Source organism: Drosophila eugracilis, unplaced genomic scaffold, assembly GCF_018153835.1.
Source record: "Drosophila eugracilis isolate 14026-0451.02 unplaced genomic scaffold, ASM1815383v1 contig_1104, whole genome shotgun sequence".
Taxonomy (NCBI): domain Eukaryota; kingdom Metazoa; phylum Arthropoda; class Insecta; order Diptera; family Drosophilidae; genus Drosophila; species Drosophila eugracilis.
The window spans coordinates 1,131,747-1,147,872 of NW_024571881.1; the positions used below are offsets into that span (position 1 = coordinate 1,131,747).

At 41.9% G+C, this 16,126-nt stretch overlaps 2 protein-coding genes across 4 annotated transcripts; one reads left to right on the top strand and one right to left on the bottom strand.

Moving 5' to 3' along the window:
- Positions 1–300: 300 nt before the first annotated feature.
- On the bottom strand, positions 301–7,524 carry LOC108104917. 3 transcript variants are annotated; one of them, XM_017211267.2, is made up of 10 exons: positions 7,493–7,524; positions 6,991–7,117; positions 4,974–5,867; positions 4,790–4,912; positions 3,795–4,721; positions 2,145–3,221; positions 948–2,083; positions 780–882; positions 578–705; positions 303–513 (listed from the first exon to the last, which is right to left on the bottom strand). In XM_017211267.2, the coding sequence occupies exons 2-10, from the start codon at positions 7,043–7,045 to the stop codon at positions 400–402; spliced, it is 4,557 nt and encodes a 1,518-aa protein (XP_017066756.1). In that variant the 5' UTR covers positions 7,046–7,117; positions 7,493–7,524; the 3' UTR covers positions 303–399. The 3 variants fall into 3 exon arrangements, with proteins under 3 accessions (XP_017066754.1, XP_017066755.1, XP_017066756.1); XM_017211265.2 differs by having other exon boundaries at positions 301–513; positions 2,145–4,721; XM_017211266.2 differs by having other exon boundaries at positions 301–513; positions 2,145–4,721; positions 6,991–7,114; positions 7,493–7,510.
- A 2,729-nt stretch (positions 7,525–10,253) lies between these two features.
- On the top strand, positions 10,254–14,490 carry LOC108104905 (serine/arginine repetitive matrix protein 2). The gene is made up of 5 exons (XM_017211238.1): positions 10,254–10,353; positions 11,292–11,754; positions 12,561–13,367; position 13,480; positions 13,549–14,490. The coding sequence occupies exons 1-5, from the start codon at positions 10,254–10,256 to the stop codon at positions 14,488–14,490; spliced, it is 2,313 nt and encodes a 770-aa protein (XP_017066727.1).
- Positions 14,491–16,126: the final 1,636 nt, after the last annotated feature.

The following is a 16,126-nucleotide window of genomic DNA, read 5'->3' on the forward strand; positions in this document are numbered from 1 at the left end:
ATAGGGAAGAGAAGATCGAAGATCGCATACCCTTTAAGGAAATACCTCATAATAGGTCACAGATCTTGACTGATTTAAGGACACCAGCACCAGAAAGGCGACACAAGAAAAGAAGGAAAAACGAACAGTGTGACCGAAGAATATAAATTCATTCATGTCTTAAGATATTTGCTCTTGATATTTCTTTATAGGAATAGGGGTATTCCAACAAAAACGTTTAAAAACCAGTAAGAAAGCTTCCACTTAAGTTATTCAAAGTTCTCCGAGGAAACCATTAATAAGTAAAATTTTTTAAAAATATTTATTTTAATTAGGCATACAAAAGTCGTACAAAAATAGTGTTTTTTATAAATTGCGCATCGAATAAATATTTTACGCAATGTTTACCTAATGGCACCATTAGAAATTATGATAACCGTGCCACAGCGAGGTGAGTGTTCCACGTTTAACTGGTTTCGGGGGACTCGATTTCGGGTGGATTTTTTTCACAGTGCAGCCCACAGGCAGATTGACCTACAAATTAAGAATAAATATTATAAAAGGAGATATACCAAATTTATTGGTATCTAAAACTTACTGATTTTTCGGCTGTTACCAGAACGGGCTCTGAATTTGGACAGACGACATAAGTGCCAGGACCATCAAAGTTAATATCGGCATCAAAGTCGATCTCCGGCTGGATAATTGGAGGAACGAACTTGGGAGCTATATAAATATATAATAAATTTTTAATTAAATTTAACCTTAAGTTAATAAAGGATAATTATGAGGATCTTTACGTTTCACATAAATAATAAAAGTGCAGCTTAGAGTTCTGCCATCGGTAGTAGTGGCCTCGTATTTAACTGTGTGATCTCCCTCTTTAAACAATGAACCAGGAAACTAAAAATAGTTAACAAAAAATATAGATTTACTTAGTTAAATAAATATATTAAATCTCTACTCACATGAGAGTTGTATATTCTGAGCAGTTTTCCCTGGAACCGTGGTTCTTCCCAGACCACCGATCGCAGATGCTGATTCTCCTTCAGATAAACTTCAATCGAAGGTGGACAATAGTTTGAGGAATCCGATCCCAATTTCACTCGAGTGCTTTCTTGACGAACAGGGGCAGGAGCAGGAGCAGGAACGGGATCAATGATCTTGGATGATTTTTGGGAAAGGGGCTCAAAACTAGAAAACGAAGAGGGCTCAGAATCAAAGGAACTGGGACTAGGGACTTCCGACTGCCTCAATGAACTGTGAGTAGAAAATGTGGGAAAGGGAGCCGACTCCTGAGAGAAGGACTCTAGTTTGGAGAAGGGATTTGACTCAGTATCTGCGAATCTAGATCTAGGAAACTCTGACTGGGAAATTTTTGTTGAAAATTTGGTAAAAGAATTTGGTTTAGGAACTGAATCTAGGGAAGAAAATGAGGGGTATGAAGATGGGCTACTAATGTATAGGCTGGCAAATGGAGCTGGTCTTGGAAGGGATGATCTTGGCGACGAGGAGACATCGAGGAAATTAGTTTCCGCAGCAGGTGCTGGCTTAATCGTGATCAAGGTATGGCATCCAATAGTGACTTTGGTCTCTGGGTCACTGATTCTGAAGCTGACTTGATGAGCTCCAGCTGGCAAATGACCTTGAAGCTGATTCGCCCAAGTTGGATGAACTAGCAGGCGACCTTTAACATTACTTTGTGGTCTCTGCAGAGTTACATGAGCCTTCTCTTCACCACGATGCAGGAAAATAACCACATTCTCCGGACATTTGATGTAGGGCTTGACCTCCTGAACTTGCTGCGTTTGAAGGGTTGTCTCCCTTTGCGGAGATTTCCACTGTGTCGGGAATAACGGGTTTCCAAAGATGCCATTATTAAATGGCTTGCATTTGAAATCAGGGCCAAAGGACCAGCTGTTAAATACCGTACAGGTGGTAAAAAGGGATCCACTAGACACGAACCCAGGATTGCACTGAATGTGGCAAATGTCGCCGAATCCGGATGGTCCCTTAGTACAGCTAGGTGGATATAAAACTCCATTAGCAACAGGTTTCAGAGCTGAACAGAGTCCACCACTTTGTACTCGAGGCTGACTGAAAGCTGTGAAGATATATAAAGCAGATTAAACACCGATAAATATCTGATTTCAAGCACAACTCACCCACGCACTTGGTCTCAGGACCCTCCCAAATTCCACTAGCTCCACAGATCTTGGTATCCGGACCCTGTAGGACATATCCGTGGTTGCAGGTTATCCGGCAGCGAATGTTGTAGAACTGCTTTTGCACATGACGATATTTTCCACAACTGGCCCGGCCATTGCTTGGTGGCTGGAATCGAGGGCAAAGATCCCTGGGCCGGAACGGATTGACCCTAGGGCTCTTGGGCGTAACAGTTGTTGTCGTTGTAGGGAAATCATCAAAGGAGGGAAGCTTTGAGATCTCTGGCCTTGGCCATTCAGGCAGGGATGGGAATTTCGACACTGAAAAATCTGGCTTAACAGGCGATCTAGCTGTTGTTGTAGGTAAATCATCGAAGGAGGGAAGCTTTGGAAGCTCTGGCTTTGGCCACTCAGGTAGGGATGGGAATTTCGTCGTTGAAAAATCGGTCTTAATAGGATACTCTGGCTTTTTGGGTATATTCTTAGAGAGCTCGTTAAAGTCAGGATACGTGGGTTTTTTAGGAGGAGCAGGCAGTGAAGAAATTGATGGTATCTCTGGATAAGTGGGGAACTTAGGAAACTCGCAACGGAAACCTCCCAGCTCATTGATACATTTTCCAGTGGCGCAACTTGTCTTGTTCTGAGCGCACTCGTCGATATCCTGGCAAGTCTTTTGATCACTCTCCAGCTTATAGCCCGGTGGACAACTGCATTCGTAGGAACCTTCAGTATTCAAACAGCGATTCGAACATCCTCCGTTGTTCTTAAGGCACTCGTCGATGTCCACACATTTGTCGTCCGACCCCAGAATGAAACCTGGTGAACATTCAATGGGAGAACAGCCCTCGGCAGATCGCTGGGTTCCCGGTGGGCAACCAACGATAGCGGGACGACAGCTGCGTTCGTCTTCATTGAGGATATAACCCAAGGGGCAGCCGCATTCAAAGGTTCCTGCCTTATTAATGCACTCGTGGGTGCATCCACCGGAAAGAAGGCCCGCACACTCATCCACATCCTGGCAGGTCTTCTTGTCCTCGCCCAGTTCGTAACCCCTTTCGCAGGCACAGGCATGTGTACCTAGAAGATTGATGCAGATGTCGCTACAGTTTCCATAGTCCTGTGAGCACTCATCGATGTCGGAGCAGCCGAACCCATCAGTGGATAGCTCATAGCCCGTTTCGCAAGCGCAGGCAAATCCCCCAGGTTGATTTAAGCAGAGCTGTGAGCATTGGCCATTATTATCGAGGCACTCATCAATGTCCTGGCAGGTGCGCAAATCCTCTGCTAAAGCATAACCCATAGGACAGGAGCACTGAAAGCCACCTGGCTCGTTTTGGCAAAAATGGGAGCAGTTCCCATTGGCCAAAGAGCACTCATCGATGTCCAAGCATGAAGGTGAAGATGGAGGTTCAAATGAATTTGTATCATGGGATAATGAGATGTTTAATAATGGGGCGATGTGGTTATCCAAACCCAGAGCATAGCCAGGTGGACAGAGGCAGGTGTATGAACCACTGAGGTTCTCGCAAAGCGTTTGATCAGTGCACCCATGAGTTCCCCGCGAGCACTCGTTGATGTCGAAGCAATAGCCACGTATGCCATCCAGTTTGAGAAGCTCGTAGCCCGCAGCACAAATACAACCATACGAACCTGGAAGATTTCGGCACACCTGCTGGCAGCCCCCGTTCTTCACCAGACACTCGTCCACATCTTCGCAGCTCTTGCCATCGGCACTTAGGCGGTATCCGTCGCGACAGGAGCAAGCACCTCCTCTGGCAGTCAGGCAGATCTGTTCGCACCCATTGTTATTCACCTCGCAGAGATTCTCTGCCAAACACGTGTAGTCCTCAACCAACCTGAGTCCTATGGGACACAGGCATTGATAGCCACCCGGCGTATTCTGGCAGGTGTGACTACACAAGTGCATATCCTCCTTACACTCGTCAATGTCCTGGCAACTGAAGCCCTCACTCCGGTATCCATCTGGACAAACGCAACTGAAGCTAGTGTTGTCCTCACTCACCAAACAGGTTCCCGGCGAGCACTTCTCAATTCCCTTGTCCTTGGAGCAAGGCGATTCTTGAACTAAACAGGAATGCCGATCTTCGGCAAGTTCGTAACCTTTGGGACACTTGCATTGGTAACTTCCTTCTGGCAGATCCTCACACTGGTGGGCACATCGAGTGCGATTCAACTGTGGATTCTCCAGATCTAGACACTTATCCAAGGCACAGCTTTTTTGATCCTCCAGAAGATGATATCCTTCAAGGCAGTAACAACGGAAGGATCCAATGGTATTCTCGCACTTTTGCTGACATATTCCATTAGATTTCAGGTCTTCGGGACCCTTTACCTCACACTCATTAATGTCCAGACATTCAGTACCATTGGCAGAAAGTTCAAAACCAGGATTGCATGTTATTTTTGGTGGAGGTCTCTCATCGATGGAACTCTCTACCACTTCAGTGGAATCGGATTTTTCCACCAATGGAACCACACAGCGATAGGAACCAGGCAGATTCTCGCAACCATTTTCGCAATCCGACGAAAGTTCAGGATTGGCACATTCATTAATGTCTGCAATATTTTATATATATTATTAGAAATCCTTACTCTTTATATATTTGATATTTTTTAGTACATACCCACACAAGTTTTACCAGAAGCATCCACGTAATAGCCAGCTTGACAGCTGCATTTATATTTACCAGGTAGATTTTCGCAAATTTCCTGGCAACCGCCATTTGACTCCTGGCACTCGTCGATATCTGTAAAAAGTTAATATTGCTTAACAAATATTTAGAAATTTTTTTAAAATTTTAAACCTACCAAGACAGCTGGCATAATCGTTGAGATTTAGGGTGTAACCCTGTCGACAGTCGCATTTCTTTAAAGGTTGGTTCTCATCCGGATACAGCAATCGCTTGCATATCTGCTCACAGCCGCCATTATCCTCACCACAATCGTTGTCCAATAAGGTTGGCTCATAGGGATCTTTTGCGGACTTCACAGATGTATTTTTGGAGTTTGATACTTCAATTTCAACTTCTGGTTCCAGAGGAATTTCGTTTTCGATTATCTCCTTATCACTTTCAATTCCACTTTTTTCGACAGTTTCGACATCAGATTTGGGAGCAGTTTCCTCCTGGAAAGTTTGTCCACTCGATTCCTTAGGAAGTTCTGCTTGAGCCACTTGACTCGCTTCATCCTCATTAATATGAATAACGATTTCTGGTTCCAATTTGGGTGCGACCTCCTCCTTTACCGGTGGCGGTGGTGGCGGTGGGGGTTCCCTGTCAAGGTTCTCAACATTCTCCTCGTCATCATTCTCGTCATTCTCAGCATCATCAGTGGCTACCGTCTCGTACTCTTCGAAATCATCTTCATCATAATTGGTCTCATCAGTAGGTTCGGGTTCCAAATAATCCGACTTAGGAATACAGGTTGGTATTTCACCCACCCACTTATTATTCGAGCAAAACATTTCGGCGTTTTCGCTTTCGAACTCGTAGTCCAAATCGCAATTGAAGAAGGCCACAAGGAAAACCTTTTTGCCTCTTCGGCGACGTTCGTAGCGTTCTACCTTGCCATGATTAATCTCCGGTGGAGTGATCTTTGCAACCGAACAACTCATGTCCAAAGTAGGCGCCAAGTACACAGGTACTTTGGGCTCCTCAGGAATATCCATAATATTTTTCTTTCTCCGCTCAGAGTTCGGCGAAGCTAAGAGGGAAATACATAGATCATAAAATCTAATTTAATTTAAAAATATAAAAAACACATTGATGATCTTTTGGATACACTGTCAAAAAACACTTATACCTTATGAATACACATAATAGGCTTTCCTTGTTATATCTCAAAAAATCTCAACGTAATCCGTCAGCACAAATGCATTTTATGTGCCTCTTAATACCGCTAACAGCTGTTCCCACTCACACAAATACATATGTATAATAAATAAAAAACCGTCAACAACAATCCTAGACACACTTAAGGGGAAATCCATAAAAACTAGGTGAATCAGTCCGTTGAATCATTGCCAACAGATTTTTCATTGCCATATAGCTTTTCCCGCTATTTTCTACAATTTAATTTTCCATTTTGAGATTTTCTTTGCTTTGATTTACGATCGGTTTGTATATGTTTAATTTTTAAAAGCCGGCCGGTAGTTTGGTGAGTAATATTTTGTGGTAGCCATGACCAATGTTTTTTTTTTCAGGAAAACGTGTCATAAAACTTTTCATATGTATGTTTGTTCCCCATTAGCTATTAAAACAAATGGTTTTTAAGGCAATTTTGTGGACATTTTTATAGTCATATTGCATATATGAATAAAGAAGGGGGAAACTGTAAAGTTAATTTTTTTTGACAAATTTTGATAGAAATGAATCATGTTTACCAAAAAGTAAGTTACTGTTACTGTATTATAGGAAAAGGTTGGCATCTCTATTCAACTTGAGCTATCAGATGGGGTGTGCCCAGATCAGTGATCAGAATTAATACCATTGCGAGGAAATGAGTAGTTTTTTGCGAGGAGTTTAAGGAGGAACAAGGAAGAGAGAAGGCGTAAGAAAACAACGTTGCGAACGAGTACCGCGCGGATAAGTATTACAGGAATATTATTAAATTTGATGATGGTTATATTTATTAATTAATCAGATCGCACGCAAAACATTCTTTAAAGTTTTGTAATCATCAACCGATTAATATCTTTCTAATTGTAGAACAATATAAGCTTAAGAGACACAATCCATCCCTTAATAATCTTTTGTAATCCCGAAAATTCCTTGTAAACTATACAATAAATTGCCATAAAATATTTTAGCTTTCCGCCCACACTTACCTGAGGCAAATGCAACGCATGTTAGGGCGCATAAAACATATTTGGCCGCCCACATTCTGGAGGCCTATTTTTACGATCCTTATAGAACAGCTTCCTCACACCTTTCCACTCACACTTCTGATGACTTCTTGGGTTCAGATTTTATAAAAAAGAGACATTAATAAAATTTCACGTCATTCGTTGCTTTTTTTATTCGTTCTCCAACATATTTATGGGACACGGGCTATATATGTAAAGATATATAGAGGAGCAAAGCCATTTAGATTAAGGCGGCTTTATAAATAGCACATGTTCCACACTTTTTACATATATTCACACGTTTTTCATGAAAGTAAAAGGACAGTTTTACACCAAACCAAAGCACTTTTGGCAATTACAGTTCACAGAATATTCAATTACACTAATTGCTCTTAAAAACGTGCAATAACAATCTGTATACATATATATATCCGTATTTTTAAGGTGAAGAAAATATAGATTTTACTTATTTAAAAAAACGCACCGTTTCCGCTGAGAGCCCAGGCTAGACTGAGGAGCCAAGAAAATTCTGACTTTTCTCGAAGGGAACACACAGATTTTCCGCGTCTCCAATAGATATATATAAGTTTATGGGTATATATATATGCTGATATTTCATTGATATCATAAAGCAAATTAGTTCGAGAGCAAGCAGATGTCACCAGAAGGGGGCCATGAAGAGGGAAGCTATTTTTACCGATGGTATTATCATTAGCTTTGGGCTGTGAGAATTAATGAGGTTCCGTCATCCATTGAACTTGATCGGAAAGATCCTTCAGCAGCTGTCAAATTCGGAAGTCTTTAAAAATATTAGCATTAGCGGGCACTAAATAACATAGATTAAAAGTCTACCTAGATGGTAAATGGTTTTTAATTAAGCATAATTAAGTTATTTTCAAAAGTAGCTATTTTTTTTGTATATATATATATTTGATTTACCACACTATATGTTAAACATTCTTAATTTCCGCCCACTTTTACCTGTGACATGATTTGTAATTTTTCTACTCATAAAATAGTTTTCGCCTCCCACACTTAATAGCAATCAGGTTGGTCCTTATCGTTCCCCTTTCATTTTGACTTGGCTAAATTTTTATTCATTTCATATTTTTTAATATTCTTTTCAACATATTTATGGGACAGAAACTATGTTCAGATACAAAGAGGGCAAAACCATAAAGATTAAGGTGGCTTTATAAATAACATAAGCTGAGCACTTTTTGGATTTTAGTATATGCTAATTTTGGCTGAATTAAAAAATTAGTGATTACAAGAAGTATACACAGCAAGGAAGGAAAACTTAACCAAAATGGATTAGAGGGTTCTTAGCTGAAAGTATTCAAAATCAATTTGTTATTTGAGGATCACCAGCCTAGTAATTGCCCATCTCAAATCAAAGTACTTGCTGAGTACCAAGAGGCGAAACTTTCGTATGGGGGAGGCCATTACATCACGAGATTTTTGAAATGGGTCCCAAGCATTTTTGGCCTATTGTTGAGCACATAATTAAGCACCGCTTAGCTTATGTAATTAATGTCAGGCCAAATGGCAGTGCCAAGAGCCCCGAGTGGGGAGTCTAATGAACCAGCTGCGTGTGCTGATTTATATGCGACTTTTCGAGCTGGTTTGTTTGTACTTGTACGAGTATGCCTGTCTCTCTGAGTTTTGCCTGTCTATTTGTTTGTTTGGCCTGGCCAAATTGTGTTTTGTCACCGTCACCATCTTGGACGACGTCTCTCGATCGCGCACTTAGGCATCGTTTATGCGCAGGCTCTCGGTACTCGATACTCCAGTTTTCGGGGTCTGGGGCTCTTGGACCATGTGAATGTGACATAAGTCGCCGGGTGTACGGTCATGATATATGAATATGACAAAGCGACATGGACAACTTTATTGGCTCATGAAAAGCGCTGTCACTGCTTGACTGACATAAATCACTGAACGGCTGAAATAGGCATTCAGAGCCACAAGAGCCAATCGATTGCAAAAAAAGGTAACCAAAAAGTCAGTCAAAATAAATCAAAAACCGAAGGGCCTGCTAACGATCATCACTTTACAGTGTGGGTCTTAGCAAAATCCTAGCCCAATCAGCATTTGCATATGACAGAATATGCCGAATCGATATCGTAGTCTTTATCTGATTGAGACTGTCAACCCAACCGGACATTTCGATTCATTCATGGGCACGGGGAAAAAACTCATATGGAAATTAGAGCAACAATTGAACATCGTGCAGCGTTCTAAAAATAATAACCGAGTGGAGCTTTTATTGACCAAAAGACAAAAACACAAACAAGCCCACGTCATGGATGTGAGGTATCGAATGCACGCCACCTATTGGACAAACGAAGCGTATCTGGACACGCTACCACACACGCACACACACATAAACACACTTAGAATTACATATGTATATGGAGCCTTGTTTTTCACTTTCGCTTATTTCGTTTTCATTTTTTTTTGTGACTGGTACTCATGGGTTACAAGGGTATATCTGCCCCAAACTACCGATCAAGATCTTTTTATAGAGTATGGAGGTCCAAGATTACCTAACCTATCATATCGATGAGGATGCCCTATCTTAATAGATTAAGCCCTTAAGATAAGGATAGTTATAGTACTTACATACAGATAACTTGTAATAATTTTATACAATAACATTAGAATAAACTATTATTCCAGTTAAATAATTATACAAATTCGGAACAGTAACAGGTACTTCCTGTTCGTAATCCTTTTCCGTAACAGCCCCACCTCATTTTAGTGCAGACCTAGAACCCTTTTAGCGCTGGCCTATAACTACTTTAACTATGACTATGGTAAGTGTGCGCCCAACGCGCATGACCTCAACAATTTGACTTCACTTGAAGTGCAAACGCACATGCAAACTGTGGAGCTCCTCGAAGTGCTCCAATGGGTCTTGTCCACCAGCGGAGAACGTGGTCCGGTCCTGTTGCGTGCCCACCAAAATGGTAATGGCAGGGATATGAATGGGGATTGTCGGAGGTGGCTGTTGAGTTGGTCGGAACAACAACTGACCCTTCACTTTAGCAGCGAATGTTTTGGGTCAGTGTTCAGTTGCGTTGAGTTCGTGACCAAAGGCGGGCGTATTTCTTATTCCAAATTCATATTCATATTCGTTATTAATAAATCCTCAACGTCTGGCCTGGTCATAGCAAATCACATCGATTCCCGGTCCGATCGGCATGATTCGGCGATTGTCTGGCGAGTATTGAGAAGAAGTCATGGGCTGTGCCAGCAGCACTCCCATGGTTGCAACGGCGGGCAGCGAAATGCTGAAAGCCGCCAGCCATGTCAAACAGAAGGGCGAGGCCGTAGTGGAAGGTGTGTGTGTGTGTTTGTGTGTGTTACCAATCCGTGCTGGCCATTAGTTGGTTTTTGACCAGCAGATGACATTTAAGAGTGGGCAGCAAAAGGGAAATTCCAAACTGCCAACAGCCAGCGTATACTTGATATTCGAGGCGGATACTTGATATTCAGCAAAGTTCAGTCCTTGGTCTAAATATATTTAATAGAAGCTAAAGGATTTTTATAATGAATAATGTGTAGAAAAAAAGAAGACATTTTATCAGTGACATTCCCAAAAGTTACCTTAAAACTTGTAACCAATTTTTGAACCTTATTAAGATGAAGTCCTTGACCCCTGGCCCAAATCAATATCAACTCCAGTTAATTACGGACCACCAACAAGCCAGTAAATTCCCACTTAATGCCAAAAAGAAATTCGATACATCCAGGTCCAATGTACGTAATAAATGTGCTCGCATTTCGCATTATTATAATAACAAGCCACCTAATAAAGGACAATTGGCCAGCGCAATGCGTGCCGCGGAGCCTTTCGGCCTGATTTTTCGCCCGTTTTCATTTGCCATAGTGTGTGGCAAGTGAAAGCTGATTCCATTGCCATCACCCGACCATATTTTTATACATTTATTTAACGCATATGAAGAAAAACGACTTGGTTGCGTGACCGAGCCGTCAACGAATTAGAGCAAAACATTGACTTAAAAATAATATACGTACAGGTGCACTGAGGGAAAGTACTAATATTTACTTAGAACTAGACTATAGTTTGCGATCAAATATGTGTAAGGCAAATAAGTGAAATAAAATCTTAGTTTAAAAAAAGTGCAATCGTTGAGTTCGAAATTTAATTCCTTAAAAAGTTGCATTAAAATCTGAAAATTTGTTTTTTCAAATTTGTTCCCAAAAATTAATGGCAAATAAAAGTGCATTCATTTGCATTCTCTCGCTCTTTGCAGACGCCTCCGAAACGCTGACCAGTACTTTGGACACGGCCAAGGAGACCGTTGGCACGGCAGTGGCTGGTATTACCAATGAGCTGGGCAACGCCTTCAAGGAAGGTACTCAGGCTCTGGATGACGCTAAGCACAAGGTGATGGAGGGTCTGCATCTGGAAGGGAACCAGGAAGCTGATACCAAAGTAGACCCTGAAGAGGCAACAATGAGTACTTCTCGTGCTCCAACGCCCCAGCTTCGCGAAGATGCGGATAGCCTAAAGACCTCGACCCCAGAACCGGAGATCGAAAGAGCCCTGGCCAACGAGGAGGAGAGTCCACCCACTCCGAAACCCTCGCTGGAGGAGATGGTCGAGCTGAGTGCCGAGGTCTCACAGGTGGCAGATGCACCTTCTGCTCCTCCAGCCGCCGAGTCATCTGCGCCAGCAACTGAGGCCCCCACAACCGTATCCACCGCCGCCGTGGAGTAAGTAAGCTTAAAGAGCACCTGATGCATCGCTATTACGTAATCGCTAACCCGTAACCCCCGTAGCCCCATCGCAAATCCGTAACCTGTAGCGCCACTGCACCCAGAAGTTTTCGCGTAGTTTGTACCTGCAACGTTCGCTTATGATTCGTAGATTTCGTCGTAGTAGCCCGATAATTACATTTATTATGGCCTCCTAATCAACATATTACTTTCTCCTCTCTCTCTCTCTCTTCTTCTTGACTTGTATGTAAATTGTAAATAAACTTACTCTACTTCTATGTACATATCATATACTCTGCCTTTGTTTACCCGCGAACCCAGCAAATCAAACTAACAAGAACATCTACAGCCAAGTCCTGTACGTAGTATTGTGGTAATATTTAGAGTATCTTACACGGTTATTTACGTTTGATTCGGTTAGCCGGATATTTGTGTTTTTGCAAAGTTAAGAGAATGCTGGATAAGGCAATGAAAACGTAAGATAACTATAAAGTTTGTCTAGAAATTTTAGTATTTTAAAGCTTGTAAAAACTTGTTTCCACAAATGTTGGCCAGTTACATTGTCCAAGGATAGCAATTTGATATAGATCTACATTAATAAAATTGAAATAATATGATAAATAATATTCCTAAACTTGCCATATACATAAACTTTTGCAAAACCCATCCATACACATAAATTCACATATTTACTAAACAAATTAGACACCCCACAAGAAAAGAAAAAACCGTATTACATCCTACTAAAACACCAACATTTTTCCACACCCAAATTCTTACACTATCAATAACAAAACCCCCAGAAATCGTAAAGTGCGTCGCCGGTCGCAGGCAAAGGCTAAAAAGGATCAAGAGCAGCGTAGACCCAGTACCACTGAGTGGGAGAAGTTCGCAGATCAATTGGCCAAAAGCAAGAAGTTCAAACCTTACGAGAGCTTTGCTCACGGCCAGAACAAGTTCTCCGTTTACCAGGACCACACGAGTCTGCGCGACAAGCCGAATCACTATGATGGTCACTTCAGTGGTGGCAACTCGCTGAGTGCCTCCCAATCGGATCTGTCCAGTGGTCACATAACTCCCGCACCCACTCGTCGAGGCCAGCGGGAGTTTGCCAAGTTCGTGGGTTCCGAACAACCGGGAAGTATTTCGCGGTCCAGTTCCAGGCTTTCAAATGCTGCCACTTCCAGGACATTCGATTTTAATCCTCAACGCGAGCGCATCAGTCTTCCAGTGGCCAATCGCATTGGTTCCGGAATCCATAGAGCTCCGGCGGAAAGGATATCCGGTTGGGGCAGGGGCAGGCCAGCTCCTCTGGAGGAGGAACCTGGTTATGGACGCAGGATGAGCACTGGGGTCTTATCACAACCTTTGAGACCTGAGAGGGAGAAATTCCTAGCCAATGGAGTTAGCCGCCGGGCAGTACAACCATTAACTCCAACTAAGGATTCGAGAAGGGAAAAGTCTTCTAGGAAGCAGACTTCTAAGAGCATTTCTTCCAGAGAGTCTTCTTATTTGGAGTTGGATTCCCATAGATTGGCTAAGAGTCCTTTACCAATCCCAAAGCCTTTATCAAAGGATATAGTACGTTCTAGGGAATCATCTTTAAATGAGTTTAATTCACATAAAAGTTCGCCGAGAAGATCAAAGGATATGCTGCCATCCAAGATCATTTCTTCCAGGGAGTCATCCCATCTGGATATGAAATCACAGATATCGGATAAGAGTCCACTAAGGATCAACAAACCTTCGTCAAAGAATACAGTGCATTCTAGAGAATCATCTTTGACTGAGTTTGATTCCATCAAGTCCCATAAGAGTCCCTTGAGAGGATCAAAACCTTTTACAAAAGAAAAGATTCCACCAAAGAACTTAGCTTCCAGAGAACCGTCTTATATAGAGTTAAAGCCCTCGAAGACCGATAAAAGCCCTTTGAGAATACAAAAAACTTTGGCAAAGGAGGTATTGAAATCTAGAGAACCTTCCTATATAGAATTTCAATCCTTGAATCAGAATAGGACTCCAAGGAGAGGGAAATCTATCACAAAGGAAGGGGTTAGATCTAGAGAGCCTTCATATACCGAATTTGATTCTCATAAAAAGGATAAGAGCCCTTATAGAATGCCGCAAGAGGAACTGCCAGAAAAGCTCACCCAATCACGTGATACTCCTTTCAATAGTCTACCTCATAGAGATCTTAGTCCAAGCGAGCTTACCCCAATAAATCATGATGCGACTTCTGCTCCTCCGACACCGGAAAAGAGAGAAACTCAAAAAGCTGCGTATGCCGGCTCAAAGATTCCATCACCACCAATCTCGCGTGCTTCCACGGCCAAATCCTCAGACAGCAGTAACTTAGATGTGATAATCCAACCCATGAGCACTCTAAACACACCTAGTATTAAGTCATTTACCCAGTCACCAGATCAAGTGGTGATGGAGGGTTATGAGGACTCAGATTTGGAGGCTGCTCTGGCCAGGCTGGAGATCTTGAGAGGTTCCACAGCCACGTTGCAGTCGCTAAGATCCTGCAGTCCTGGCAAACACACCTACACAGCTTCCTTACTAAGTTCTAGACGAACTTCACCTTGGGTAATGAGAAAGGATTATGGAGGTACTGTTGGAAAGGATGGTAAGCCATCTAAGTTGGTGGAAAGCTCACTGAAATCCTCTCAAGCTAGCCATCAAACACTCGAACGCTGCGATATTTGCTATAATGAGTTTCTCATAAATTAAGTTCTTAATGTTAAAATACTTTTAAATTTTGTAAATGTTAAGTAAAGAAGCACAAAACTACTGCCATAAATAACTGCAAGATAATCTCAAATTCTATTAAATTTTCTGTACATTTTTCCAGTTTCCTATTTCAACCCAAAGTAACCAAATGCCTCAATAGGTTATTTAGCTACTAAAATAAATAATATGTTTACGAATAGTTTGTAATGTCTTGTACGGTCCCCGGAGAGGCAATAAAGTAATCGAGCCCAACGATAAAATGCTACTAACCCAGAAACAAAGAAGTTTAATGGCATTGCAACGTTTTTAATTGCGAAACTTTTTATGGCTGGCAATTTGCCTCTCGGGAGTTCAAATCAAAACCGAATCAGCCGGCAGTCCAGATTTTGGGTACCTCTAATTGATGACTTAATAACAAAATTGAAATGTTTATCTTGCCGTTCACTCAATTATTCTGCCACTTGAGGTTCGATTTTACGTTTTTACGGTTTCACGTTCCGTGGTGTAGCCGTGATTCCACATGGCTTCCACATCTCTCCCGTCCGTGACTTAATGAACTATTAACAGCAATGATAGTAATTTGTTGCAGCAGCAGCAGCCGCAGCAGCAACAGTGGTGGTTGTTGCAGCAAATGAAATTGCTTTCGGCCAGCAACGAGTTGTCTTCATGGCACTTTTTGGCAAACAAATAGACAATTCAACAAAGCGACATGCAGACAAATGACTACAGTGGATACTACTAGCAGCAGACATATATCTGTTTGGATTTTCGCGGGGGTGTTACCTGTGCTCAGTTCCCCCCCCTGCTCCACCTGCACCTGCTGCCTGGTGCCAGCAAATTGAGTTTGGCTATGGCATCTATTTTGGCACGATTTTCAAATTACGTACATTGACTCGCAAAATGTTTGCTTTATGCCGCAATTAATTCCCAGGCGGAAGAAACAGTGCCCCACAGGGGTGAGCGGGTCCAAAAGTTTAAGGTCTTCGTCGGTTTTTGTGGCGTGACATTGAAAGTGAAAGAACAAGTTTTGATGGGTTTCCTTTTGTTTTCTATTTTTAATGACTTCAAAGCACTAACCACTTGGTTCATTGAACGCAGCCAAGTGCCACGCACAAAAAAAAAAAAGAAAAACAAAAATCAAAAACGAAAAGTAACCGCCGCTAATGATCTATGAAGTGCAAGTGTTTGTACTTTTACTTTCATTTATCAAAAGTGGAGGCGTCATCTCTATGGCCGAGACAGTGCAAATTAGCAGTGGGCCAAAAATGCATTTCTTAACACTTATTTTCTGGTTATATCTTCCACATATGTTACCCCATGTTAGTTAGTGGTAAAACGTGCTTTTAATCAAATTCACATGTGCCATTCATACGCACTGTAGGCTGGAAAAAAACAACAAAAACTATAAAAAACAGCAAAATTTTCTGTGTAAAATTGATTTATGCAATTGTTGTTTGGGGCAAGCAACAACAGCGGCAACAGCAGCTGATTTGTTTATATGCTCAGTCGGCAGCAACAAGCATGGCAAATCAATAAGTTTATGCAACAGGCGGCGATAAAATCTAAGAAATCACCGAAGACAATGCCTTAACAGAGCTTCCTGCTACAGTTTTTATTTTGACCAATTCGGTTTAAC